Source organism: Candoia aspera, chromosome 1 (assembly GCF_035149785.1).
Source record: "Candoia aspera isolate rCanAsp1 chromosome 1, rCanAsp1.hap2, whole genome shotgun sequence".
Taxonomy (NCBI): Eukaryota; Metazoa; Chordata; class Lepidosauria; order Squamata; family Boidae; genus Candoia; species Candoia aspera.
In genome coordinates this window covers 294,622,688-294,648,787 of record NC_086153.1, presented here as the reverse complement: position 1 = coordinate 294,648,787, position 26,100 = coordinate 294,622,688, and the positions used below count along the sequence as shown (strand labels likewise).

General features: G+C 38.8%; 1 protein-coding gene across 1 annotated transcript; it reads left to right on the top strand.

Annotated features, from left to right (window-relative positions):
• Positions 1 to 1,788: 1,788 nt before the first annotated feature.
• Positions 1,789 to 25,846, top strand: FBXO33 (F-box protein 33). The gene is made up of 4 exons (XM_063290078.1): positions 1,789 to 2,429; positions 15,772 to 15,882; positions 22,480 to 23,165; positions 23,876 to 25,846. Exons 1-4 carry the CDS (start codon positions 1,798 to 1,800, stop codon positions 24,145 to 24,147), a joined length of 1,701 nt encoding a protein of 566 aa, XP_063146148.1. The 5' UTR covers positions 1,789 to 1,797; the 3' UTR covers positions 24,148 to 25,846.
• The last annotated feature ends 254 nt before the right edge of the window (positions 25,847 to 26,100 follow it).

Genomic DNA, 26,100 nt, shown 5'->3' with positions numbered 1-26,100 from the left:
TATGATGGTGGTCCAGCAAACCGCAACTTCAAATTATGAATTCAGCTGTCCCTGAATAATGGCACCAGCATGAAGCAGGTATTTAGTCTGCCATTTCACTTTTCCATGTATGAAACTGTAAAAACAGAATGGAGAAAAACCACTACCAAAGGTGAAACTGGCAAAACTCTTGTCAATATCACCTGGTGTTTTTTCTTTTGTTTTTAAGTTTCTCTTGCAGCCAGCTTGTTTGGCTCTTTTTCTACCCAATCTCATTATTGATAGTTGGGGATCCCAACACATCCCAAACAGGTGTCATGTTTTGTGACTCAACAGATGCTGGCAGGTAAATAGTTCTTGCCATCTGTTCTATTAATTCCTCAAACTGGGAGAACAGAATGCTGCAAAATCAAATACAGTAGCTTAGGCTTGTTTTCCTCTGAAATTTGTTAGATACATCCATAAATTACACACTGCAGGACAAGAGTTTATGTAGCCCTGAGGAAGTCCAGTATTGCTTCCTACAAGGACCCAGGCATCCTAGGGTTCTACCATCACAAGAAGCATTTGCTGAAAGGGAGACCCAAAATGCTCCAATTCAATGTGAATAGATTATTCTGCACAGAAAGTTCATCTGTTAAGCAACTGGATGATGACAAAGATTGTAGTGAGCATTCTTTTGCTCCTCATTTGCCCGTGTGTCTCTTAAAGCAAAATTATCCACCTTAAATTACTATTGACACTGTCAGAAGGATTAGATCCCTTCCTTCTCTCTGTTCGTTTCCCAAGCCAAGCTGGGATTTTAATAAAACACACTAGATGATCAGTTGAGTCAAAATATGTTTATTCACCCAAAGTTGTCACGTTGCTTCCTTTCCATCCCCCTTCATAGATCTCTTAGTTTAAAGATTTGGCCAATCATTATCAACAGAATGAAATGCGTCAGCTTATTACAATAGTTTCTGCCCTAACAACATGACCATTTTCCTCCTAGCATGAACATTTTCATTTCATATTCTGTTAAAACAGTTATTTTAACAGATCTTAAAATTACAGCAAACTTCCTTCTTTATTGTTAAGCGGATATCTCTTTATCTACAACTAAACAATGGGCATTTTATCTTTTCTATACATGTATTTTTCTATACATAAGATATATGTCTTCCTTTGCTACATGATATATTCACTTGTTTATACTGACAGGAACCAGCTACTGATAGGAACCAGCATTACTATCTTTCCTTATTGTAAACATATAAAAAATATTCCAACAACACTGGAAGCAAAGATAGTCTTTTTGGCTATGAGAAAAATTCCATAATTCTATTACAACATATACTTTTAGTAAACCAACTTGGAGCTCACCAAAAGCATGTTTCAACAATTTAGTCTCAAGTGATTTGAGCATTGTGAAAAGGTGTCCTAATGTTGGACAATTTCCGCCTGTCTGGCTTTTACAAGTATTTTCACGCAATAACTCAAAACAACAATTTCTTTGCAAAACAGCGGTCATTTTACTTCTACAGTATTGCCTCGTTCCCCCACCCAGAATTTGAGAGAAATCCCTTTTCCTGTGTTAAGGAGACTGCTGCAGCTCAGGCCACCAAAACGAGACGATTAAGCTGCGCGACGAGCCGCACCGCCTTCCCCCTTGTCCTTCAGTTGTGCTGAGTCATAAAAGAAATAGCACCCACTACCCCCGCCAGCTGGATCCATTTTGGTATGCTCCGCCTATACCTCTTCCTCTCTCTCCCTCCCTCCTCCCCCAGTGCGTTGAGGCATTCATCCGATCATGCTGTCACCCCCATCCGAAACCCGATGGTACGTCCCAGGCTCCCCCCGCGGCTGAGTGCGGTGGTAGACTCCGGCGGTAGCAGAGTCCCGTCCGGTCCCGCCCCGCCTCCCCCCGCCTTGTCATTGATGTTGTTGTTTTTGTCGCAGGAGCCGGAGGGAAGGCCGGGGCCGGGGCCGGGCTTGGGGCTGCGGCCGCCGGCGGCCGGGCCGGCGATGTCGTCGGTGTGCGGGGGGTCGGTGGGCGCCGGCTCCTTGCCCAGCGAGCTGGTGGTTCACATCTTCTCGTTCCTGGCGGCCCCGGACCGACTTCGGGCCTCGGCCGCCTGCTCGCACTGGCGCGAGTGCCTCTTCTACCCGGCGCTGTGGCCCCGGCTGCGCCTCAGCTTGCGCGTCTGCCCGGCGGAGCGCCCACGCCTCGACTTCTTGATGCGCAAGTGCGGCTGGTTCGTGCGGGAACTCCGCGTCCAATTCGCCGCTGACAACTATCCCAGCGGCGGCGGGGGCGGCGGAAGCGCCAGCGGGGTCTGCGAAGAAGCGGCGGCGGTAACGGCGACGGTAGCAGAGGGGGAAGCGCCGCTCTGCCCTCGCTGGCTGGAACTACTGAGGACATACCTGGAGCTCGTGCTCTGCGTATTAAGCAGCGTCCGCAACAACAGGTAGGCGAGCGTTTGGACCACCCACGGGGGACCGGGGTTGGGAACAAAGGAGGAGGAGGCCAGGTCTTCCCTCTCCACCACCCAAACTTTGTGTCTCACAAGGTTTCTGTATGGTCGTAGCTCGGGAAAAGTTCTCTGGGTGGAGTTCAGAGAATGGAGTGTGGAGAAAAGCCACTTGTTAAATGTCTGCGTCTCACCCAACGGAGGCGCAGGAAGCGAGGGAGGGAAGGTGAAATGTCGCCGGCTTCTCTAAGGAAACCTGACGTGAAGAAACACTCGTAACATGTCGCCAACTGCAAAGGACATCTCTGCTGAGACGTTGCTTTTTCTGGGAGCTTCAAGTACAGTAGGGAAGTGTACTATCCTTGAAGTGCCATCTAATCGAGGGCTTTCTTAGGCACCATTCTCTACAAGGTGCCTCTTGTTTTGATGAATTGATTGTATATTTGCCAAAAGCCTATCAGTTCTTGAGACGCTTACCCTGACATCTGATGGATGATCAATATTTTTAAATACTTCTATTTTAAAAGTGTCTGATAGTAATTGGAAGCCAGCATCTGAGCAAGTGGACTGTGGTCTGAAAACAGTACATTTGTTAAGTATTTATGAGTCTTTTAGCCAAATGAAGTCCTCCAAAATTAGAAAAACTGGCTTGGAAGTCTCCATTCTAGTACAATTTTCAAATTAGTCACTGGAGACATCCGTTAAAGGATGCCATTCTATACCATTTTATTTATATATATAATTTAGAGGCTGCCTGACTCCAAACAATTCACCCTTTAAAAGTAGGGACAATTTAAAAATTAAGAAATAGATGACCATAGGAGAACAGACAAACGTAACAGCAAAAAATCTACAGGGGTTCAGCAGCCACCCTAGCCTAAGGCCTGGGAGAACAGCCAGGTTTTCAAAGGCTTTGGAACATCATTAGGGTGGGAGCTATATGGATCTCTGGAGGGATACTATGCCAGAGGGCAGGTGCCACGACAGAGAAGTCGTGCTTCCTAGATGACATTGTTTAATTTAGGTTACATAAGATAAGAATTTTTTAAAAGGACAACTATATCCACAATGTGTGATCTATTTAGCAAAACACAGGTTCTCTTAGATCTTTGTTTTGTGCTGCACATCTCATCAAAGAACTCAAGATTTCTAACCTTTCAAGGTCATATAATGTAACAAAGGGACCTAATTTGCACAGTTATGTTCTCAGGCTGTTACATATCTTTTTCTTTCCTTCTGTATTTTCATTATTGTTGTATCTTCTTGCTTCACTACAGATTAAAATGTCCTTTCAGTAAGATTGTGCTTTTCTTTTTCATGCTGTGCTCTGTCCCTTTTTTCTGTTGGAGACAATTATGCAAAATAGTTTTTTTTTGTCTTAAGTAATTTCTGCCTTGGAGTGTGAGTAAATTATACAATCTAAGTAAAATATCTCCTAAATAAACAATGCCATAATTGAAGTAATGAATAGGAGACAGCTCTGAATCATACATTTCTAGCCTTACATCTCAAGTCTCCTAGGTACTGTGATGCAACAGCTTTTGTCACAAGAGATCATTAGGTTTATCTGTAGTGAAACATTGAAGACTGAGTCAGGAAATTGTGTTTATGGCCCATCAAATTACCCATGGTTAGGGTTTTGTGGCTGCTTCATATTTTTGTTTTTCACATATTGTGAAAAAGCTGCAGTGAAACCATTTAATTCTGGAGTGAATCCATGAAATGAAAAAGTCAAAAGAAGAAAAGATGGAGAAGACAGCAGATAATAGTAAACTGCAAGGCTGAAGAACAAGCTTCTAGCCCCGCAGTAAGGGTATTGCAGGCTAGGTAGCTCCTCTTAAGTTAGCTGTCTCTCAAAGGAAGTTGCATCTCTTATCACTATACAGCATTCTGACTAAGAACTAAATTAGAACATTTTTATTCCACCTTGCTGAAAACCGCTGAACATGATGTAAAACCATTTTAAGTATACCATAAACAATGCATATAACATTTTTACAATAAAACCTATACAAATTGAAAATCTAAATTAAAAAGTGATTAACCAAGTGGATTAACCCTCCACTTGGTTAATCAAGCCACTGCCTTTGGGGTAAATAGTTTGACAAAGATTATACTAATCCCCAGGTCTTTGATGTATGTAGAAAACAGAAGAATATGTGGAGGGTGGATCTTTTTCGCTCACTACTGCTATACCCACCAAACTGCATTACAAGGCTCATTTGTATCTTGTGATTAACCTTGGTTATTATCTGTGTACTGTTATCTGTTCATGTGTGCAGTTGATCTCTTCAGGCCATGTTTGCCTAGAACATGTTTCCAACATTACTGTAATAGCCCTATGTTATCACAGGTAAAATGATTATTCTATAAAATTCACACACCACTAATTCTGCTGCATCTAATTAAGATTACAGAAGCAATCTTTGCTGCAGACAATGTTTAGATGAACAACATTATTGCAAATGCCATCAGATACACAAAATCTGCTTAGGTGACTCATTATGGATAAATGGTATATTAACCATGACTGCTTGTAGTGAAGCTGATTGCTGCATTTTTTTTAAAAAAAATGCTGTATCTTTTACAAAATGTACTAAAGGAACAATTTTGCTTAGAAAAGCAGTGGAGTGTCTACTGACAAGTTTTATAGTCTTTGTAGCCCTCCTCAAGTTCTGTCCCATCCTCTAGAGTTTCAGAGATGTATTTACCTTCACAAAAGTATTTCTGGAACCCCAGAAATTTAAAGGGGAGGTGGAGCACCTCAGGACTAAATTCAGAAGAAATAATAGTAGATAGGGAATACTGCACTGTAGTTAATGTCTTGTTTTGTCTTTGAAATGTTCTCTTTCCAAAGCTGCTTTTCCTTATAGAAAGAGGAGATCAGGCCTTTTGTTTATAATGTATACTTATGCCCAAAGGTAATTAAACTAGAGGGATTGATAGGCTATGGTGTGAACAAAAGAAAGTGTTTGATGTAAATTTCGGTCCCATAATAGTGAACACATGATTCACGTATCTGACAAGTATAGGAAATGGTTTGATAAATCCTGGAAATAAGTTTAACTTTTAACTTTTCCTGTGAAATAAGAAATTACCACCTCCCACTACACATGCCAATTTCAGGTGGCCTCAATCTCCTACTATTAGCTTAGACAATTTATTTAGAAAAATGGCAACTGTAAAAGCTTTGTTCAGCAACACAATCAACATGGTTGGACTTATGAGAAAAGTCCTGTGGAATGTGACGAATTTCTGAGGAAAAAATGTAAGATTGCACTATAGTAAAAGTGATGGAATTGAAAAGTTTTATTTATTTCATTTACACACTATAACCTAATTTCCCTTGGAAGACAGCCCTATATTTGGGCAGCCTCCATTCTTCACTTTTGACAGATTTGATTTTGGTTAAGTTCAGCTGCATTATGTGTCATATAAGTATTTTGTAGGCAGTGAGAGTAATAACTGCATGCTAAGGCTGCAGTCAAAGGACAAGAATATGTAAGCTTATTGCATCACCACACAAGTAAAAGTTTTCCACTTCATCTATTCTGTACGTGGACAAAAACTGCATTTGTTGTATATATATCTGCATAGAATCTTTATTAACAGGTCCAGTTATAGTAGTAACCTTGATTAGCAGATATGGGTATTCAGAAAATACCCAAATACACAATGCCATGTTGCATATACAATCCTTGTCTAGCACCTGTTCTAAATCTGTTCAAGAAAGCTTGCTTTGGTTTGTGGCTTTCCATCATTTCTGTGTGTGTTGGACTAGGATTGGATGGATTCAGGTTCATTCTTAACTGAGTGGTGAAGCTTGCTTAATCAGTTAGGAACAATCTATCTCTTCCAGCCTCATTTACCTCACTAAGAAGGTCCTAGCGGAAAGGTTGGATGCAAATGTAATAATGAAGCCAGATCAGATTGTTCTTTGCAGTGCGAGCAGTTTGAATAGTTCCAATGACATATTCTTAGTTTCAGATATAGAAACTTGCAATATTCAGATATTGTTTATAGATCCCATTATTCCTCACAGAATCAAAGAATTTTAGTATTGGAAAAGACCATAAGGATCACCTAGTTCAACCCTTTACAATGTGCAGGAAAACCAATTAATCATGTTCTCTGGGGCTACAGCAACATTTGAAGATCCACAGGTTTCTCTTTGCCGTCTTAGCTACTTTCTGTTGTTCGCAACAACCCAGGACCTAACAGACTCTTTGGGAATTGTGGCTGGGCATAGTTATAGGCCCTGTCCATGTGTATACACACTTGATTTTTAGTTCTCCTATCTAAATATATTTAAGATTAAATACTTGGGAAGCAAAGAGAATCATATCCTTTAAAGCCTTGAAAAATGTTTCTCTTCACTTTCTTCTGTTACAGAGACTAAATTTAGTTCTGGCTGAGCTCTTGGTACAAAAAGAGCACGCTTAAGCCCAAAGACTGTGAAACCTAGCAATAGTCACTTCTGGTGGAACATTTTCATTGTGTTCTTAAAACTGTGGAAGATTTCTATTTTATCAGAATGTTGGTAAATTTATTTTTCTCACAGAATTATTTCATGTTCAGTTAACTAGTTACTCTTTTAAAATAACTTGCAAGCTAATATTTTTCATTCACAGGATGGAGAGGGAAAATAAAAATTGCAACACTATGTTCAAGTTGTAAACTTAGTTACCTTATTATCAACACTTTAGGAAACTGAACAGCTTCGTAAACTGAACAGCTTCCTCTTTGGTTCCATTTTATTTTATAGCTGCACAACAGGCAGTATATTAGAACACTAAATTATTTCTGTTTATATTTATTTATTTATTATTTTTATTTGTCATATTTATTTGGCCTCCCATCTCACAATCAAGTGACTCTGGGTGGCCTACAACAAAGTTGAAACAATATATACAAATTAATATTGATATTATTAATATTAAAACTTTTAAATTATAAAAGGGACAAAACTGAAACAGAATAAAAAAGAGATTAGGTGAAGAACAGGTGTTAATTACACTGGAGCCATCTCAATATTTCACCAATCCCCTGGGGTCCCCAGGCCTGATGACACAACCAGGTCTTGAGGGACTTCCGAAAGGTTAAAAGGGATGAATCCAGCTTCATATTTGGGGGGAAGGATGTGCCATAAAGCAGGGACCACAGCAGAAAAGGCCCGCTGCCTAGGACCCACCAAACGAAGCTCCCTAGCTGATGGGACTGGCAGCATGCCCTCTCTGCTGGATCTGGTGCAACAGGTAGATGTAATTGGGGAGAGGTGGTCCCTTAAATAATCTGGTCCCATGCCACATAGGGCTTTAAAGGTCAAAGCCAGCACCTTGAATTGGACCCAGAAACAGACTTGTAACCAATGTAGCTCACAGAACAGAGTTGTAACATGTTCTTCTGGAAATGCACATAACCACCTGCGCTGCTGCATTCTGCACCAGCTGAAGCTTCTGGATACTCTTCGAAGGCAGCCCCGTGTAAAGCACATTACAGTAGTGCAACATTTGTGAGACAAGGGGAGTGGAACTTCTTGCTGTTGCATGACCTCTCTGCAATTTTTGACACCACTGACCTTGGTATTTTCCTGGACTGCTTCTGAAGATTGGGAGTGGGGACAATATGTTACAGTAGTCCCCTTCTGGGAGGTGCTTCCTTTTCTATGATAGTGGAAAGGGAGAAGTTAAGTCCAAGGCCCACTGAATGTGGGGTGCCATAGGATTCAGCATTTTCTCCACTGGTCTTGAACATTTACATGAAACCAGTAGGGGAGGACATCCATTGAAGGAAGCTATCCAGTTCTAGAGACATTCCATCTTTAGTTCTTTAGCTCCCCTGTGCCAAACTAGTTAATAACTTAGGGGTCCTTCTTGACTGTCAGCTCCTGTTCAAGAAGCTGGTGGCAGCTAAGGCAAGTATGGCTTTTGTACAACTCCATATAATACAACAATTATGACCTTTATTACAATGGGAGGTCCTTCTCTAAATTACTCACATCCTACTGACCCTAGTTTGGACTGTTGCAACACCCTCTGTATGGAGTTACTTTTGAAGACCACTTGGAAGGTACAGCTGGTCCAGAATACAGAAGCTTGAGTAGTTATGGGCATTTTGTGATCTGTCCTTGTGACACTGCTGCTTTGAGAGCTGCATTGGTTACCAGTTGACTTCCAGGTGCAATTCAGAGTGCTGCTTGTCTTTTTTAAAACCCTTCATGGCCTAGGATCTGGGTGTGTTTGGGACTGCCTTCTCCTAATTGTTTCTGCCCATCTGATAAGTTAATATAGAAGAGACTTTTTTCAGGTCTTTTTACTCAGGGATTGCCAGAAGGGGGACACTCAAATGGCTGTCCCTCTTTTTTAGAACAGCATCCCCACCACCCCCACCCCTCCAAGATCTGGATGGTCTCTACCTTGTGGATTGCAAGAGCCATCAAAATCTGACTTTTTCAGCAGGTGTTAGAGGCTGAAATCTTGTGAATCTTCTTGTAATTTGGGAGTTAATTAAAATGAAGTTATTTTATTTATCTTTGGCACTAAACTGTGCTTTCTATTGTGTTTAGTGATATTGTATTTCTAACCTTATTTACAAAAATAGGGTATGTAAGCTGCATAGAATCAGTATCAAATAAAGCAGCATACAACCCCAATTGATCAATCAATATTTTAAAACCCTTATTTTGCTAATTACAGTACTGTTGTTTAACACATGCATCCTGAACTGTGGTGCCTCTGTATTGCTTGTACCTAATCAGCCCAAGGAAATTGACTTCTGTTTTATTAAATTGAACATTTTAGAACATTTTAATTTGTAAAAGAGGCTGATTTTTTTCTGTTCAAATGAGGAACCTAAACTCAGCAGAAGATCGAGCTGAAAAGAAAATAATGGAAATGTTCTGAAGTTTAAGGCAAAAAACTCTTGATATACATTCATTAATGATTCTAGATTATTTTTCTAAGTAAATCTTGTTTGTCAGCAGCTTTTTTGTTTTGTGTTAATGCCATGATAGTTTTCTTGGCTGTAGTTCTTCGCACTTAATGATGTGATGTAATTATATCAGGATACTTTCCTAAACACTTTAAATTAACAATTGCCACAATTTCTGATAATTCACCATACTGGCTGGGGCTGATGGAAGTTGTAGTTCAAAACTTGTGCAGAGCACTAGATTCATTCCCTTGCACTATGTAATATGAGCCAAAGTTCACTGTTGAAAGTGATCAGAGAGACATCAAAAACTACAGCTTGTCCTGTATTCAGATGAAAATTCACATTGTGCAATACCAATTTACCATAGGCAAACAGAAAATTAATTATTTATTATCTTGGGAGAGATGGGCGGTAATAGAAGTTTGAAATAAATAAATTAGAATAAGATGTGCCATTACTGGAGATGATTAAGGTCTGCAGGTCATCTTACAGGTCTTAGAGGGAAAAAAACAACTCAAAATAAACAACTGAAATAATCACCTGGATGTTTTAGAAATACCATTTTAAATGCATTTCTGCTTTCAGTATGGTGCCTTCATAAGTTTGATTTGGAATAGATAGGTACATAGGATCTCATATAATAACACCTTGAGGGGCCATTACCAGCACTTATTCCTTAAAGCCTCTATGACTTCTAAGTGCTTAGGAGTGGGGAGAGGGTGCTGTGAAGCCTGGAAAAATATGGCATATGAAGTATGTACATACTGAATGTTCAAAGCACAGATAGTGTTGAAACCAGTAAATGTTGCTTAAAATAAGGTTGCTAAAGACAAAACCATTTGCTATACTAGAGGATGATAGATTTCCTTCTAATATATGAGAAAGCAATGACATGGTTAATAATACTTTCATTCAGTGTAATATGCAGAGACACGTCCCTCAGACTCTTAGATATTTGGTATGTATGCATTGTTTCATCCTGTTTGTTATCTACTGCCATTATATTTTTCGGTTTGCCTAATGTATATCTTCTCTAGATGATTAGAATTGTTTTCTATGTGGCACATAGCTCTGTATGGAATTCAAAAACTACTGCATAAATATTCAGAGTACATAAATGTGTAGTTAAAGGGTTTTTTTCTTTTGCTGTTGGGTTGGTTGTTTTGTGTGTGTGTGTGTGCTTTCAAATCAGAGTTGATACCGGGCAACTGCCAAGTTTTCTTGGCAAGGTTTTTTGGAAATGTTTTGCCTCCTTTTTTCTAGGGGAGAGAGAGAGAGTGACTGGTCCAAGGTCACCCAGCTGGTTGTGCCTAAGACAGGACTAGAACTCATTGTCTCCCTGCCCATCTCATACACACAATTTTGTCTAGATTTCAGGCATGGCTGCATCTATCCTTTCCAGGTGCAAACATAATTAGATCACAATGTATACTATAAGCATTGGAACATATTTAATAACTTAGAAACTCTTAATAAAACAGCAGCATTGATTGTTTTAAAAAGAGTAGAAAATGAATCAATAATAGGTTATTATTAAATAATTAGTGTTAAAATTAATACATAAATTAAAGTCTTCTTGGATGAGGAACAATCTCACTAGTTATATATTTAAAAAGTTAGCATGAAATAGCAATTTGAGACCAAAGATCAAATCCAGATTACAAACGTTTTCAACTGATTCTTAATGGAACTTCAGCTCACCTACAGTTGTAATCGAAATTATTCAACCCCCATTGCAAATCAGGTTGACTGTCAAAATGTACAGACTCTCAGCTGTTTGCAATGAACAAAACAAACAAAAGCGATTGACATAGCTCAACACAATGAATGGTTCAAGTGGTGTCCCAAAGTCAACTGAAAATGCAACTTATAATGACCTCTCCAGTCTCAAAATTATTCAACCCCCTGAATAGAATCCATCACAACAGCACACATACAGTATGCAAAACAGGTGTTGTCTCAAGCACACCTGATGCAGCTAATCAAGGGCTTCATTAGTTGCACCAGGTGTGCTTGAGCTGGAACACAGGAAATTCCTGAACTGGCTAGGGGTTTGTTGAGTGTCACCTTTGACTGCATGTTAGAAATACAGTATGGCTAAGTCAAAAGAATGGTCCAGAAAGGTAAGAGAAGAGATCATCGCCCTTCACAAACAAGGAACAGGATACAAAAATATAGCGAAGGCACTGAATGTTCCTAGAGACACTGTTGGAAGCATAGTTCACAAGTTCAAAGTTAAAGGAACAGTGGTTACACTACCTGGACAGGGCAGAAAAAGGAAGCTGTCAGTGGCTGCAACCAGATTTCTGAGAAGGCAGGTGGAGAGAAACTGGGCTAAGATTCCTCAGGAACGCTGCCAGAAGCTGGTGTCTGGCTATGCATCTCGTTTGCAGCAGGTCATAACAGCAAAAGGGTGCTCTACTAAGTACTGAAGATGCTTGCCATGAAGGGGTTGAATAATTTTGAGACTGGAGAAGTCATGATAAGTTGCATTTTCAGTTGAATTTTGGGACACCACTTGAAGCATCCATTGTATTGAGCTATGTCAATTGCTTTTGTTTGATTTGTTCATTGCAAACAGCTGAAAGTCTGTACAATTTGACAATCAACCTGATTTGCAGTGGGGGTTGAATAATTTCGATTACAACTGTATCCAGATATTTACTTATAATCTCATGTTCTATCAACAGAAAAGAAGCTTCAAAAGAACCTTCCTCTGGTTACGTGCCAAAATAACTGATTCTTTAGACAAGACAGATACAGGGAAATACTAGTGAGCAGCTGAGGTACCTGGAGAAAAGGCTCTCCCAAACGTAGGTTTCTGATTGTGCTAGAGGAAAAAGGATTGAAAAACCCTTTAGCTCTTTGCTCATATGAAAGTAAATCAGTTTCAGCCTTTTCTGTCATTGCTTTATTGCAATGACAGAAAATTACTATAAGCAAAGTTCCTGTTTTTTTAAAAAAGTTCCTGACCCAAAGATTAACACGCTTTATTTAATTCTTTGCATTAAAAAAAACAGAGCAGAAATAATCTTGTGAAAGAGCTCAGACAAAATGTAATAGAACTTAAAGTAATTCCATATATTGCTCTAAAGTTTAGATACATGCCTTATCTTAAAATGGAAAGAATTTCTCATAAATTCTAGTGCCAATGTCCAACATTTTTAAAAAATGGCTTTTGATTCACAATACTTTTATGGGTGGTCATTAATTACTATGTTCTGTATCACAAACTAAAAAACATCCTGTATTCACATTTGCTCCTGGCAAAAGGATTCCTCCCACTGTTACCTTAGGGACTGCAAGATTCTGGGTATGGTGTGAACTGAAATTGGCCTAATATGCCTTAAGTGCCTTTTCTCTATATTTTACTAGAAATAAGTCCTGCTGAGGCTTTTGGAATTGTTTCTGAAATAAACACATATAGAATTGCATTATGATCTGTTGTGGTTTACAGTATATACCTACCATGCCAGCACACAATTATATCTTCTATCAGAATGAAAGAGTAAATAATGTGATTAAACCAAAGGTTTCTGGAGATTGGGATATTTGAGGATTATACAGGCAAGAGAATCTTTTTTCCAAGTATATAATATTCTTAATTCTTCAATACTATAGTCAGGATGCTTAGTTGCCTATTGATTAATCTTTACAATCCTAATCCTTAACAATAAAGAAAAAGTAATTAGAACATTCCTGTTCTTAAGAATTTCTGAAAATATTATGTGATTTAAATTATAGTATATCTGATATATCATAAAAACAGCTAAGGAAATGAGGTATTTCTTTTCTATGCTTGTCTTCAGTTACTATTTCTGTTTGCATACCAATTTTGTTCATTACTATCACATTTCTGCTTGGACTTTTTTTCACATTTTGAAGAAACCAAGTTTGGGGAAGGTAATAAATCTGTGTGATCATATAGAATAAACCCCCACCAGCTGTGAAGGCTTACTACACACACAATATCTTCCACACACAATCCCTGGCCCAAATGAGGAAAACAACATTCTGTCTTTGGCAGCAAAGTAGGCAATGATTATTGGGATTACCCAGTAGTTTCTGGCTGCCTTAAACAAGTTTAATACTTTACATTCTGTCATCATTATTACTTGTGGCAAATTCTGTTCTGAACTGCATAATAGTTAGTTACTAAATGATCAGGAGTTGGGTCTGCTATCCCTTTTGTATTTCCATAATATCATAGAGTTAGAAGGGACCGAAGAGAACATCAGGTCCAAACCCCTGCACATTGCAGGTTCACTACAATAGATGACTATCCAGCCCGTTTGAAAACCTCCAGTGAAATGGAAGAAACCACGCAATGCAGTAATCTATTCCACTGATTGACAGCTCTTACTGTCAAGAAGTTCTTCCTAATGTCGAATTAGATATAATTTCAAATTTCCTTGAAGTTTCATCCCATTAATTCTAGTCTTATCCTCTGGAGCACATGAGAATAAGCCTGAACCCTCTACAATGAGACAGCCCTTCAGATACTTGAAGACAGCTATCATGTCCCCTCTCTACCTTCTCTTCTGCAAGCTAAATATACCTAGGTCTTTTAACTGTTCCTCATAAAACTTAGTTTCCAGTCCTTTCACCAGCTTGGTAGCCCTTCTCTGGACTTGCTGTAGTTTATCAATGTCTTTTTTAGGCTGGGATGTAAACTGAATGCAGTACTCCAAGCGAGGCCTGACCAAGGCAGAGTAGAGTGTGATAATTACTTCATGTTCAATCAAATATCACTTTGTTGGCATTTCATATTGGCTAATTCAGTTTACTCCAGATTTCTAGCCACCATTAGCATTATAGGATAACACTTTCAGTTTACTTATAAGCAATGTTAAGGACAAATCTACATGCAGGCATGGAGAAGATTTTGTCAACAATGAAGATTTTTCTTCAAAGCATTTAGCAGCACTAGAGGAGTGAATTTCCTAAGGATTGCTGGAGAGGAGGGGGAAAGACTTAATTCCCATTCTATGTCAACTGTAGTCCTGATAAGCACTTTTCAAATGGTGCTTCTTGTTTTGTCTTAAGGGTAAATAAATAATTTGCTGAGAAGTTTACTTAGCTATCTCCTGCAGTTCAAGCAACTCAGGTAAGTTGTTTCTTTTCTTATCCAATTGGACAAGCTCTCAAGATTGTAATATGTTTTTAGATATCTGCCTGGTAATGAATAGGAAAATAATTGAGCAAATGTACAAGTGTTTTCCAAAAAACACTCCTCTTTAGTGAACTGATTGTACCAGATTTTATTGGCCTTTCAATTCCAGAGTATAAAATAGGTCTTCGGTTGAATGATTGTGTCATACTATTAACTCTGCAGCCAGTGGTAAATGAACCACTCAGTACTGAACTAGGACTGGGGCCCCAGTTTTCTCTACCTTTTAACCCACAGTTAGCCCTTCTATGTCTGTCTTTTCTTTGTAATGTACAAAACATAACATAATGTTGAAATTTAATGGGAATAGTAATTTGTGAGGTTCTGAAATTTGTTGGGCTGTAAGGTATATAGTATTTACAGGTGATACAACTGTGTACAACTTTCAGATAACAGTGCTGTTTTTCTAGAATCTACTGAAATGCCACTCTGCAGAGCTAAAAACAGTGATAGTGCTTGATGTTCTTAGATGCTAGCTGTTGCTTCTAATTAAAATATTCACATTTTGGACTCAGTTTTCTATATGAAGCATATAGATCAGATATGAAAGCTGGTGTATTAAAATGCTTGGAAAGCAATTTATATATTTATTTTAAGAGTATATCATGTGTTCAACACTGTCATGTTAACATGGATTTAGTTACAACATGTATATAGTCTTTGGATCTGTGTTTTTATTCCTTTACATTGCAGTCCAGCCAAACTGAAACCTGGAACATCTTGGTTGTTTTGGGTTTCAGCTGAAACAAATCTAGAGGGATCTTATAGGACGAGTAGGCTAGGGTTGGTGTACCTCACCTCTCACTCCCCTCCTCTTCTGCCTAGCCCATGCAATCTCAATCTTCCCTCTCCTTCTCTTCCCTTACATTTCCTTAGCCATGCATCAACATAATCTCCACTGCCAAGCATTCCCAACTTGCACAGCTGCCTCTTTCCCTGATCTTCTTGCGCCTTCCTTTTCCTTACTAATCTTAAACTGCTGACCATCTCCTGTAAGAACCTTCCCTTTCTCCCTCTCTCCCCACTCCAGAATACCTTTGCCTGGAACAAATTGTTCCAGGTCTATATCTGAACCAAGCACGTATGTTCTAGGTCTGTGCCTGGGACTGTCCATTCTGTCTGTGTAATGTTTCGGAGAACCCTAGAAAAGAAAAGTGTTTTGAGGTAAATCTACAAATAGCTCATTAAAATGTTAAGATTTTTTCCCCTCTGAATTTTACTTTTTCTTCTAAATAGGAATCTTCAGAAATTAAGTCTCTTTGGTGATATAAGCATTCTGCAGCAACATGGAATTATATCAAATACATACCTCAGCAAAGTGGATCCAGATGGCAAAAAGATTAAGCAGTAAGTTGTCTGCATCATTTTCACTACAGTATTGTAAACTGTATATGTGTTGTTTCATATAAACAAAATTGTAAATGCAATGGCTTTACAAACCCTTTATATAGTTACAGATCTAAATTGCTTATGATTTCATTGCTTATGCTTATTACATGCATGCTTAGTTGTTATTACTGGCATTGCACAGCTCTTCTCAGAAAGTAGTCATAAAAGCAAGATTGAATGGTGGTTGTAATTAGTAAAATATAATTCTAAAAAAATCCATAGAGCAATACAAAGAGGCTATAAGGTCTTTTAATCCAATCCATTTAATTAATTAAACAAACAAACAAATCTATATGGTTGCCCACTCACACCCTTCCTGTTGCAAGACAGTGACTTTCACAAGCTTACCTAGATCTAGCTACTGATTTCATGTAGTATCCAGAGTATTCATCTGAATGTTGATGGGAAAGGTATGAAACAAGGTTTTTTTTTTTTTTTGTTTTTTTTTTTTTTTTTTAGTGGAGTAACACTGAACAGATCAATTCATGCTAGTTGAAATCTTGTTTCTGAGAATCAGCCAGCATGACTGAACATTTAAATGACCAGTAAATAAATGCCATGCATTGTAGCTTTACTCACATTCTTTCTCACAGAATGTCTCATTGCATATTCTAGCCAGTTATTTTAAAAGGATACTTTGTAAGTATTGAGTAGTTCTTGCGTAGCTACAGATACAATTAATTTGGCTAGAAAAGGTTTCTAAAGGTCTCTTAGCATATGAAAATAGGACATTTCCTCTCACGCGGTGCAATACAGACTGCGAGCATCAGTGGAATCCTATTTTCTATCAAACGGCAACATCTTGAGCCACATGGAATTCTGTTCCAGAGTCTTCTGACTTGCAAAAACGTATCTGTGTATGTGCAAGAAACTGTGATATGAATGGTGCATACACCACTCAAATCCTTTTTGGATTGTGCTTTTACTGGTTTTAAGGGAAAAAAGGGGTATAACTTAGCTTTTTAATTTTGAGGGGCATTGCTGTTTTCCAGAGAGTTCTAATTTATATGCCTGTTCCCAAACAGCTTCCCAAACAAAACTTTGTAAGGGATTCTGATACAGCCAAATTAGATGGTTGGATGTGATGGAGTTTTAAAGGTTAATAGAAGAACTCCAAGCAGCTAACAACAATCTTGCAGAGTAGAAGCATGAACCAAAACTTGCACATTTAAGCTTAATTATGTTCAGAAATAAATTCAGTCTTCACACAGTAGTTAGATGAAGGAAAACATAGAGATGGCTTACATTTATTCAGTAGATCTGGAAACAAGTAGATTCATAGTAGAAGGTACTTAATCATCACTGGTTCTTTGTGGACATTCTTATGGAAATAGAAATGTCTGCATGCAAGCGAGATGAAAGGACAAGAGCTGCATTCTGCAGCACCTCCTACTTGCAGGTGTGCCAAAAGGTAATGGAGCTCGTTAATCCCCAAACCCAAGAAGAAGAAGGAAGTGGAAATCAAGTGACCCATGTGACATCCAACAAGCACAATAGAGATGCGTTTACTAGAGAATTCCCCCCCTTTTATGCTTAAGAGACAATGCTGAGTTGACCCCCTGATAATTCCAACACCCCTTCTCAAGTTAGCATGTCTCAGAGTCCACAAGGTTCAACTTCTGCAGTTCCTGGTAACTGCTTCTCAGCACCGGCTTCATGAGAATGTCCGCAGTCATGTTCCTTGTGGGACAATAGTCTAGTCTGACTATTCCTTGCTGTTGCAAGTCTTTTACTACATGATACTTAAGATCAATGTGTTTAATTCTCCCATTAATCTTTTCTGACCGTGAGAGTCTAATACAACTTTGGTTTTCTTCGTAGACCTGAATAGGGGTAGATTCCTCTATTCCCATGTCTTCAGGCAGTAGCTTGAGTCATGAAACCTCTTTGCATGCTTCTGCTGCAGACACATACTCTGCCTTTGTGGATGAATGTGCAACTGTAGCTTGCTTACGGCTTCCCCAGCTTACTGCTCCACCCCCATGGAAAAATACATACCCACTAGTGGATTTACAGTTGGTAATGTCTTCTGCCCAATCTGCATCTGTGAACCCCACTAGTTTAGGATTGTCAGTGGCTGGTAGCTTTAGTTTTAGGTGTATAGTGCCCTTTAGGTACCTTCCCACCTGCTTAACACCAGTCCAGTCTCTCTGTGTGGGTGTGCTAGTTTTTCTTCATAGAACATTTACTGCAGCTGCTATGTCTGGCCTAGTGGTAGTGGCTAGATACAGTAGCTTACCTATGGCACTTTTATAGCCATTGTTCTCAGGTAAAAGTTCACTAGGTTCCTGTTGCTTGTGGAAACCTGTTTCCATTGGTGTTGGCATAGGATTGGCATTTTGCAGTCCTAAGCACTCCAACAGTTCTAGGATCTTTTGCTTCTGGCTTAGAAGAAAGCTTCCATCTTCTTCTTTTTCAATCTGTATCCCCAAGTAGTAGCTGGCATTGCCCAGATGCTTGACTTCTACTTCTTTGTTCAGGTTGGACACAATTTCATCAATGTCTCTTTTGTTATTATGGCAAATCATCAAATCATCCACATAGCAAAGAACGTACACCTCTCTGCCATTTCTGTGTCTTGTGCAGAGACAGGGATCAGCTTTGCCTTGAACAAAATCTTGCTTAAGAAGTACTTGGTTCAACTTCTTATTCCATGCTCTTGCTGCTTGCTTCAGGCCATAAATCCCCTTCTGCAGTTTGCAAACTAGTTGCTGTGTCTTGGGATTGGCGAAGCCTAGAGGTTGTAGCATGTACAAGATAGTTCTTCCTCTATCTCTCCATGTAGAAATGTAGTCTTTACATCTAGGTGTTCAACACTCATGTTCCTGGAAGCTTTTAGACTCAGGAGCATTCTGATTATGGTATGTTTTACAACAGGAGCAAAACATTCATTGTAATCAAGTCCATACATTTGTGAATAGCCTTTGCAAATAACCTAGCTTTGTATCTTTGTACTTCTCCATTTTCATCTTGTTTGGCTTTGAAAACCCATTTCCATCCTTTGGCTTTCTTGCCTGTTGGTAGTTTTGTCGAAGTCCATGTTTTGTTCTTGTGTAGAGCCTCTAGCTCTTCTTGTGCTGCTTTCTTCCACTTGCTTGCTTCATCTGGTGGCATTTGCTGCACTTTGTTCCACGATGCAGGTTCTTTTGGTAACAACAACCTTGCAAGGTGGGTGACTCATCGCTTCTGACTCTTTGTGACTTCATGGATCAGCCCACGCCAGAGCTTCCTGTCGGTTGTCACCACCCCCAGCTCCCCCAGGGACGAGTCCCTCACCTCTAGAATAGACCTGCTTCTAAAAGCATACATCTTACCATGTCCATTAGTGAGCAATTTTTCCTTTATGCAACTCCATTTTGTTCAGGTGTGTATGGAGTGGTTAGTCTGTGTTCTATACCTAGTTGTGTTAGGTATGTTTGCATGGTTTGTGAAATAAACTCACCTCCACAATCACTTTGGAGGGCTTGAGGGGTTCTATTGAACTTGTTGGTCACCATGGCTACATACGCTTTCAGCATGTCCACTGTTTGGGATTTCTCCTTCATTAGGTAGGTCACACAGTATCTGGAAAAATTGTCTATAAAGCATAAAACATATTTATTTCTGCCCGTTGATGCTTGAAGAGGCCCACAAAAATCAGTGTGGATAAGTTCAAGTGGCTTGGTTGCCCACCTTTCCCTTTTTTGGGGTATGGCTGGTCTTGTTGCCTTTCCTTTGATGCATATCACACATTTTGATTGGCATTTATCATGGTTGCTTATTTCAAAGTCTCTTACCATGCCTTCAGTTTTCGTTCTAAAAATTGCGTTAAAGTCACGGTGCACAAAACGTCTATGCCAAGTGGTGGTGCTGTTGTCCTCCTTTTGCTGCTGATAGGCGAGGCTGACATCTGGTGGCAGTTGTTCACGGTGCACCTGATAGACACCATCCTTTTGAAAACCTGTAACATAAATCTTTTCTCCACTGGTGACTTTACATCGTCCATCAGCATTAAAAATCACATCAAAACCTTTGTTGTTCAATGTTGAGACACTTAGTAAATTGGCTTCTAAGTCTGGTACATAGAACACGTCTGCTGCTATAAGGTCTTTGTGTTCACTTCCATTGATGCATCGCAATGGCACACTTCCTTTTCCTTGAATCAAAATTGAATTGCCATCTGCTAATGTTACGCTTCCTTCTGTGGTTTCATTTAGCTCACAAAAGTCACGTTTATTTCCACATAGATGCATGCTGGCCCACAAATCAATTACCCATTGTCTAGGACATTTATTGGTATCAGCTTTATAAACAGTGTGTTAAGCCTTTTCACCTTTAATTTTTTTTTCCTTGGATTTATCCTTAGAAAAATCTTTCTTGTCCTTATTTCTGCAGAACCTTGCAATATGTCCTGGCTTTTTACATGAATGACAGATAATGGTCCTTTTATCTGTCCCTTTGTTTTTCTGATGTGTCACTGATTGCTCTGGCTCATGTTTACCCTTCGTTACTAGGTAACCAATGTCTCTGCCAGGTTCTCTATTGCTTTGCAGATTCTTTTGCCTTCGACATTCTGATCTGATCGCTCCTAGGAGCTGAGAAAGAGTTTTGCCTTCTAAATTCAGGCCAGCAACAAATGGGAAAAAACTGTTTGGTAACATACTCAGCACAAAGGACTTCTTAAGCTTTTCTTTCATAAGATTCTGGACTGTGCTCAGCTGATCAAAGATTGCCCGTAGCCTGATCAGGTGGTCATTTACATTTCCACTGTCTTCCAAATTGCATGCATGCAATTCTTGTAACAAAGAGATCACTTTCTGATCATCAACTTCTGAGTATAGGGTGCATAAATTCTCAGTCATTTCCTTCACAGTAGAAATATTTTTAATCTCTGCTAATCTGTGATCTGGAAGAGATCTAGCACTAAGAATTTTAGCTCTCTTATTCTTTTTCTTCCACTGTCTTTTGGCTTCCTCCCCATCCTCTGGTTTAGGTTCAGATAAATCCAGAACATCCAAACAATCTTCAAAATCTAGCTGCATCCTCAATCTGAATAGCCATGCTGAGTAGTTGTCAGTCAATTTTGGTATGGGGGGAACTCCCTCCTCTTTCTCCATTGTTCAGAGAGAAGAAAAAATATTCTGAACTTCGCCCTTTAAATGTGCAAGCGGCTTCCTTTTTGGTTGTGAAGCCAAAAGCCCTTTCAAAAAATTAGTTCTTGGTCAGTATACTGGACTCTGCTGGGCTGCACTGGTTTTGTCCTGGACCATAACCCTTTATGGAGTTTTAAAGGTTAATAAAAGAACTGCAAGCAACTAGCAACAATCTTTCAGAGTAGAAGCGTGAACCAAAACTTGCACATTTAAGCTGAATTATGTTCAGAAATAAATTCAGTCTTCACACAGTAGTTAGATGAAGGAAAACATAGAGATAGCTTACATTTATTCAGTAGATCTGGATACAATCAGCTTCATAGTAGAAGATACTTAACCATCACTGGTTCTTTGTAGACATTCTTATGGAAATAGAAATGTCCGTGCAGGCAAGATGAAAGGATGAGAGCTGCATTCTGCAGCACCTCCTACTTGCAGGTGTGCCAAAAGGTAATGGAGCTTGTTAATCCCCAAACCCAAGAAGAAGAAGGAAGTGGAAATCAAGTGACCCATGTGACATCCCACCAGCACAATAGAGATGTGTTTACTAGAGACCCCCCCCCTTTTATGCTTATGAGACAATGCTGAGTTGACCCCCTGATAATTCCAACAGGATTCTGATCTCCATTCAGCCATAAGGCTCATTTGCTTACTCTCTGCTAATCACTATTTGTCAGCCTAAATTAGAATGCAAGATACATTAGGAGATCATATACAATGGCCTGAGTTTCTTGGGGGAAGAATGTAATAAATATTTTTATCATCATTGTCATGTGGACTACATATATAAAGAACAATTTCTGTTACTACTGTTTCTGTAAAACTTTAAAGTGAACTCATCTGACAAAATGAACAGAAATTCACAAATGTTCAGTTATGACTTGAATGTGAGAAATGACTATTACAAAAAAATTTTTTTATCAGGAAATGTCACATTTACCCACTTATATTCAAATCAATTGGTACATTGAATAATTTCATTCTGGGATATTATTTAAATGAGAAACATTGATAGCATGGAATAGACAGATATATTCTTTACTCCACTATTTTGCACTCTGTAGGAGTTCTAGCTGTATATGATAGATAACTTGAGCATATATTGAATAAAAAGAATGGGGAACAGAACAAGTTAGCATGCACAATTTCAGAAGGCAAACACTGATTTTATGTTATATTTATTTAAAATAGAGCAATTAAGGAATTTAAGTTTGGAACCTGCAAATGGTTTATATATATTTATATAAGTTGTTTACCCCAGAATAGTAGTACAATTTGTGCTTTGGAAATTTAAAGTTAGCAATTCTGTAGACTGTGCACCATGGAAGAGTGACATAATTTACTTGCTTACTTGTTGAAGTAGCCTCTGAGTTTAGACATTTATTATGGAAGGTAATACAACTTTTACTTGTTTTTCTTGTAGAATACAGCAGCTATTTGAAGAAATTTTGGGTAACAGCAGGCAACTGAAGTGGTTATCATGTGGGTTTATGCTGCAAATTGTAACACCTACATCATTGTCATCTCTCTCAAATCCCATTGCCAGCACCATGGAACACCTGAGCTTACTGGATAACCACATTCCTGGTAATACCACTCTTATCACAGCAATTGAAATGGAGCGCTTTATCAATCTACGCTCGCTTGCCTTGGATTTCTGTGATTTTACAGGAGAAATGGCAAGAGTTTTGGCTGACAATAATCATGTGCCTTTGCATCGACTATCTCTTCTGGTCCACAATATTTCTGTAATGCACAAGTCTTTGGAGAACATGCCAGAAGATGAAGATTGGAAGGCCCTGACACGCAACAGCACTAATCTTCGGGTCTATATAATAGCTTTTGATATCAAGAGTGATGACATGTTAAGGATTCTTAAACCTAGTATCCCACTGGAAAGGATTCATTTTGACAGCTACATCACTTGCGTTTCAGGAGCTGTTGTTGATCTCATATCTAGGCAGTATGATAAATTCCTCACTCACTTCATATTAATGAATGATGTGATAGATATGTCTGGCTTCCCAGATCTCAGCGACAACCGGACCGAAGATCCATTGGTTTTATTGGCGTGGAGGTGCACAAGACTCTCTCTTCTGGCAGTGCATGGTATGCAATTCCATAGGTGCAAAGCATTGATCACTTAGAAAACTATGTATTAGTATGTGTACAGATATGCAACTGAAATCTCGTATCAACTGTTTTCCTTTTGAGAAAAAAAAATCCAGTGTATAGAGGCAGGAATTAAACTTCCTATTGGTCTTAGCACACTGTACTGAGCATATAAATTAGGGATTAGAGTGCAAAAACTGTTATAATTAAAGACTGGGACAATTGCAAAAAAAAGGTCATAATTGAAAGAAAGGAACCCTAGTTTAATGATATGTTTTAGATATGCATTGTTTTAGATATGTATTATTGATTATTGATTCTGTATTATTGATTAAAACTTACAAAACAGTTTTAAGATAACTGGCTGCTTAATCTAAAGTTCTTATACTACGCAGTGATAGAGCTGCTTGCTTGCTTAATTTTTTTTTTTTTATTAGGACAAGAAATTTATTTACACAAATTACCTAGAAATATTATTGGAGGAAAGAATAGTACACCAAAAATAGCAAAAGCCAATTTGTTTAGCACCTTAACCCTTTTGAATGAGTTGCATCAGTTGATCACCAAATTATAGGACTGTTACAAGAGAAAATTATTAGATGGAAAGAAGAGCTAAATAACATGGCTTTAGTTGTTGGATGTTAACTCTCTACAATGCGGAAGGGAGAAGACAACCCAGTAAAATAATGTGTGATTTTGTGTTTCAGGTTATACTGTTTGGGCTCACAACCTGATTGCCATTGCTCGTCTTCGTGGCTCTGATTTGAAAGTGCTTGAAGTCACAGAAGAAAGCATTGATTTTGACAATGGTGAACTGGCTGATCAGGATGTAGATCCAGTGCATAATCTCATTGAGCAGGTATCCCTTGGATTGGGTCGACCCTGGCATGCAGTCATGGACATAGAATTACTCAGTGTGTTTACTGAGCCAACTCGTCATTTTTACAGAGAAATGCAAAGCTTCAGTGAAGGCATTTAGTTCTCTTTATTTACAGTTCCTGTGGTTACATATGCAAGTAGGGTCCTATTATGTTTTTCAGTAGTGTGAATTAACCCCTCTTGTGCTGTGTTTAATCAGTATTAGCTATATAGAATTATATATGTATATTCTACTTCTTGATCAAAGAACGTAGTCGGGTATTGTTTAGAAGCTGAAAGTGGCAATGTTTAGGGCTTTCACGGTTAATGGACTTGTCTACAAAAACAAAACAAAACTCAGATGAGGCTGAAGGTTATCGTGAGATTGCCAGCTAACTTTCTTTTTGTACTGAGTAACTCTGCAACTTCACTGATTTTACTATTGTCGGAGTTTTTTGTGCTCAGAAGCCAAAAATCTTTTTACTATCCATAGCCCGGTGAATGCAGTCATTGTTATGTAAATTGGTAGCATGCTACTTAAGCTTTTTTTTTAATCAAGACTATCAATACCATTTGCTGTAAACCTTTGCTTTGATTTGACATACAATATCTGAAGCATGAAATACTGCCATTCTGCAATCTCCTCCTTAAATATGAACAGTAGTTTCTTGCACTGTGTAGCTCATTCAGAAGTTTACCTGACTCTGAAGGCTATAAACTGTAGTTTCACTGTAAATTAATTATAGCTTCTTTTTCTTGTGGTCTGTCAGCTTCTCTGTCCAAGTTAGCTTCGGGCCCAGGTTTGAAAAGAAATGTTAAGATTATACACTCCAGTGGGGTAAAACCCTAACAATTTAGATATAAATTTATAAGTCTACTTTGCTTGCAAACAAACATTAGTCGTGAAATCCCTAGCAACTAAGTCACTGGATTCTCTCTGTCAGCGCCTGTGTCAGCTGCCAAAGAATAGATTAAAATGAAGAAGTGCCCACATGCTGGCAGGGGCAGGCCAGTTTTTGGCCAGCCAGGTACTGCTAGATTGTAATATATAAGGTCGAATTTCGACCTGTGGTACACAGCTGTGCTGTGGCTCAGTCAGCAACCTCAGAACTCTTAAACATGCACCTGTTTCACTGTGAATAGTGAATGTAAAGGAAGGAAAAGAAACCGATACAAACCTTGTTCTATCACAGGTACAAGCTGCTATGATGCATGAAGAACATTCCATGAAGTATGTTTTAAAATCTTGTTATATCTGAGAGGCTTTAAAAGCCGATTTAAACTGTTTCAGGGCAACCGCGGTACAGACGTGGTCTCTGTGAGACTTCCACCTGACCCAAGTTTTAAGTGGTACGAATGTTGTGCATTTAACGTTAAGGACAGTCTGCAATAATAAAGTAAGTGGCCAACGTGGGTGCCCAGCAGTGCTGAGACCTGGCTGCCATATTGTAAGCTTTGGAAAACACAATTTATGCAACAGATGTCCAGATATGATTCTATTTATGGAAAAGTTTATATGTGTTTTACAAATGGTTTTACCATCTTATATTAAAATGACCTTTGACAGGTGTGCGCTGTTTTGTCTCCAGTGAGCACATACCATGCGGATTTTATATGTACATCAGTAGAGTGAATCCACTGGCACAGTGTGTGTATATGCCAGATGTGGTGAGATTTTATCTTATAAATGTGATCAGAGTAAAGTAACTCCTGACAGAAAATGTAAGGAAACCAGCTGAGTGTTTGACTTGATGACTGATGTTGTATGGTTTATGTTAAATGTATATTCTTTTAATCAATGAATAAAGCATTAAAATTCATTGTTGTCAAATACTTTATTATAACAGCATGGTACCTTTCCTATTGGCTCTGTTGGAACTGTTCATTTCCACTTATTAAGTCCAGGATGCTTTGCATTCCAAAAGAAATCAGATGGGATATTTGTTTAAGTAACATTTTGTGAGCATTTTTAGGAAATAAGCTGAGCAACAGACGAGACCAACTAGCATAACTCTGTAGCAGAATACAGAAAGCCCAGAAAACTTTCTGTAGCAAAAGCTCATCAAAACTGAAT